The 2,729-nt window shown below is 49.6% G+C and overlaps 1 protein-coding gene across 1 annotated transcript; it reads right to left on the reverse strand.

Moving 5' to 3' along the window:
* Positions 1-508: 508 nt before the first annotated feature.
* LOC101069203 (fructose-1,6-bisphosphatase 1-like) lies at positions 509-2,447 on the reverse strand. The gene is made up of 8 exons (XM_003965269.3): positions 2,194-2,447; positions 1,830-1,992; positions 1,658-1,750; positions 1,452-1,592; positions 1,243-1,380; positions 1,047-1,166; positions 785-974; positions 509-699 (listed from the first exon to the last, which is right to left on the reverse strand). Exons 1-7 carry the CDS (start codon positions 2,361-2,363, stop codon positions 786-788), a joined length of 1,014 nt encoding a protein of 337 aa, XP_003965318.1. The 5' UTR covers positions 2,364-2,447; the 3' UTR covers positions 509-699; position 785.
* Between the last annotated feature and the right edge of the window lie 282 nt (positions 2,448-2,729).

Here is a 2,729-nt window from a genome sequence, read left to right on the forward strand (position 1 = left end):
GCCTGTGATGTGTTAGCATGTGTGCCTCTCGTGGGCGCTGAGTGCTGACGCCGACAACAAACACGTAAAAAAAATCCCAAACGGTTCAGGTTTCAGTCCTTCGGAGACATTCTGGAGCTCAGTCGCCACTTTAATTCAACATCTGCCATCAGTTTAGCTACTGGACTGTGATTGAACCACGCCGAGGCTTTAAAAATGTGTGTGAGAACTTGTAAACTCACACATCATCTCAGTGTTTGTGCTTTTGACAATTTAGCAAGTGACGTTTGCCGCAACAAAACGGCTCAAATCTATAGATATTTCATTTTAAGCTTCAATAACAAAAATAAAGACGCAGATTTTACATTCTGATTACAGCAGTGCTGTAAGCAATGCTAACAATAAAAGAAATAACCTATACACTTGTTAAGAATGTTGTTCATTTTTGAACGCTCCCTCTAGTGGCCATACATGGACCTGCAGGTTTTCAGTGCATCATTATTTCTATAGATCATATGCAAATATTCTATGATGTTTAAGACCCGATGCAAGTGTTTATTTTGGTTTTTTTTATTTTAAAAAAGAGATTATTTTTAGTTGCACTTGTCTTGTGAAGAGTGAGGCAGATTTGCCAGGTCGGCTGAGGTTCCTGAAGGCATCATCAGTGCAGCTGAAGGAGGACACCTGAACACCCCTAAGTCCTCCATCGTGCCATCGCATCTGTGAAAGGATAAAAAATACAAATCACCTTTTAAAAAAACAAACACGTTTACTAAATCGATGGCCGCCGTGATCATGTGAATACCTCATTTGTTGTGCTTTTTAAAGATGGAGAGATATTCCTTCACATCATCTGGCGACCCCAGGACAACGGGAACCCGCTGGTGAATGGAGGTGGGCTGGACGTCCAGCACATTCCCAGAGCCCGTGGTGGCCATGCCTCCCGCCTGCTCCATGATGAAGGCCATGGGGTTGCACTCGTACAGCAGCCTCAGCTGACAGAGGGGGAATCCGATTTATTGGCAGCCAAATCACCTCTTTGGGTGGACGAGTAGAGGAAAGCTCACCTTGCCCTTGGGGCTCTTGACGTTAGCGGGGTATAAAAAGATGCCACCATACACCAAAGTACGGTGGACGTCGGCCACCATGGAGCCCACATACCGACTGCCGTATGGAGCGGAGCCGTCCTGGAAACACCGAATATCCGTCAATATAGGTTCTGACCTCAGCGCCCATTGAAGGCCAACGTTCACAATTCCTTACCTCGGGATATTTCTTCTTCTGCACGTATTCGGTCACGTCGGGGTAGAAATGCTGCGCGTATCCTTCGTTCAGACTGTAGATTTTCCCCTTTTTCTTGATCTTCACATCTCGATCCACCAGGATGAACTCGCCGATGGCCTGGAAAACGCCAAGATCCGTTTAAAAGAATGCCGCCAAGCACTGACCGCGAATCAGAAACAGATCCCTACAGGGTCGAGCATGAAGCAGTTGACTCCTTGACCGGTGGAGAGGACCAACATGGTGGCGCTGCCGTACAGAGCGTAGCCGGCCGCCACCAGGTTTCTTCCCGGCTGCAGCGCATCCTCCTCACGAGGTTCATCATCTGTGGTCTGTAGAGTCAAAGGTGTTATCGATGGAGACCCTTGGGGAGAAGAACAAACCCACCAAGATCTACCTTCTTGTAGATGGCAAAAATGGTTCCGATCGAGACGAGGCAGTCAATGTTGGAGGAGCCGTCCAGAGGATCAAAGCACACGATGTATTTTCCCTGTCAGATCAAAGCCAGTCACACCGTCAGCGCCAGTTTGAAACCACCACAACGTACAGTGCAACAAGCTGACGCGCACCCTCTTATCAGGCTCCACGATGATGGCCTTCTCATCCTCCTCTGACACCAGCACGCAGGAGGTGAAGGAGGATTTGATCATGTTGATGACCAGGTCGTTGGACAGGATGTCCAGCTTCTTCACCTGGTCGCCCGTCACGTTGGTGCTCCCGGCAATGCCGTATCTCCCAGGAGAGAGAAGAGGAGCAAAGATTACAACACTTCTCAAGCTAATAGCGTTCTTGACCTCTGACCCAGAGTTATTGGATGGGGCTCGCTCACATTGGGAGCCGAATCATTGAGTCTCAGCTAAAACCCACACATCAACATTTAAAAGCCCTTCAAACTGTAAGAAGGTGACTATAAAAGAGAAAGAAGTGTCTCACAGGTTAGCGATGCCAGCCTTCCTGACAGCAGTGGAGATGGCTTTCACCGCTGTGCAGATGGAGTTCAGCAGATTGGTCAGCTCTCCGGTGCCGTGGGCCTTCCTGCCCTCCTCCAGGACAAACCTGGTGAGGGTCAGGACGTTGGTGTCGAAGGCCGCTGTGTCAGACATCTTCCTGCCAGGCGTGGGACCGGGAGCTGGAGCCTCGAGTGGAACCGACCAGCGTCTCCCTGGAGTTAAAAAGTGATCTCTAAGACAGAGATAGGAGCCGGGGCGAGGGGGGTGTGCAGCTCTCCCAACCAATCAAAACAGCTCCTGCGGGGTTGACTCGAGAGAGCAAAGGTCAGAGATAGCGGGTTACTTTTTGCCTTCTTTAGATTGCTCGGTGCTTTGGGGCCGAAGCACGCTTCGCAGACACACAGTAAACAACACACACAGAAACTCTGCTGCACAACATTTCACTGCAACGTCAGAGGCTGCAGGAAGGAGACAAAGATCCCCCAGCTCCTCTCGTGAGGATGAAGAGTTACAACTGAA

This window comes from Takifugu rubripes, chromosome 6 (assembly GCF_901000725.2).
Source record: "Takifugu rubripes chromosome 6, fTakRub1.2, whole genome shotgun sequence".
Taxonomy (NCBI): Eukaryota; Metazoa; Chordata; class Actinopteri; order Tetraodontiformes; family Tetraodontidae; genus Takifugu; species Takifugu rubripes.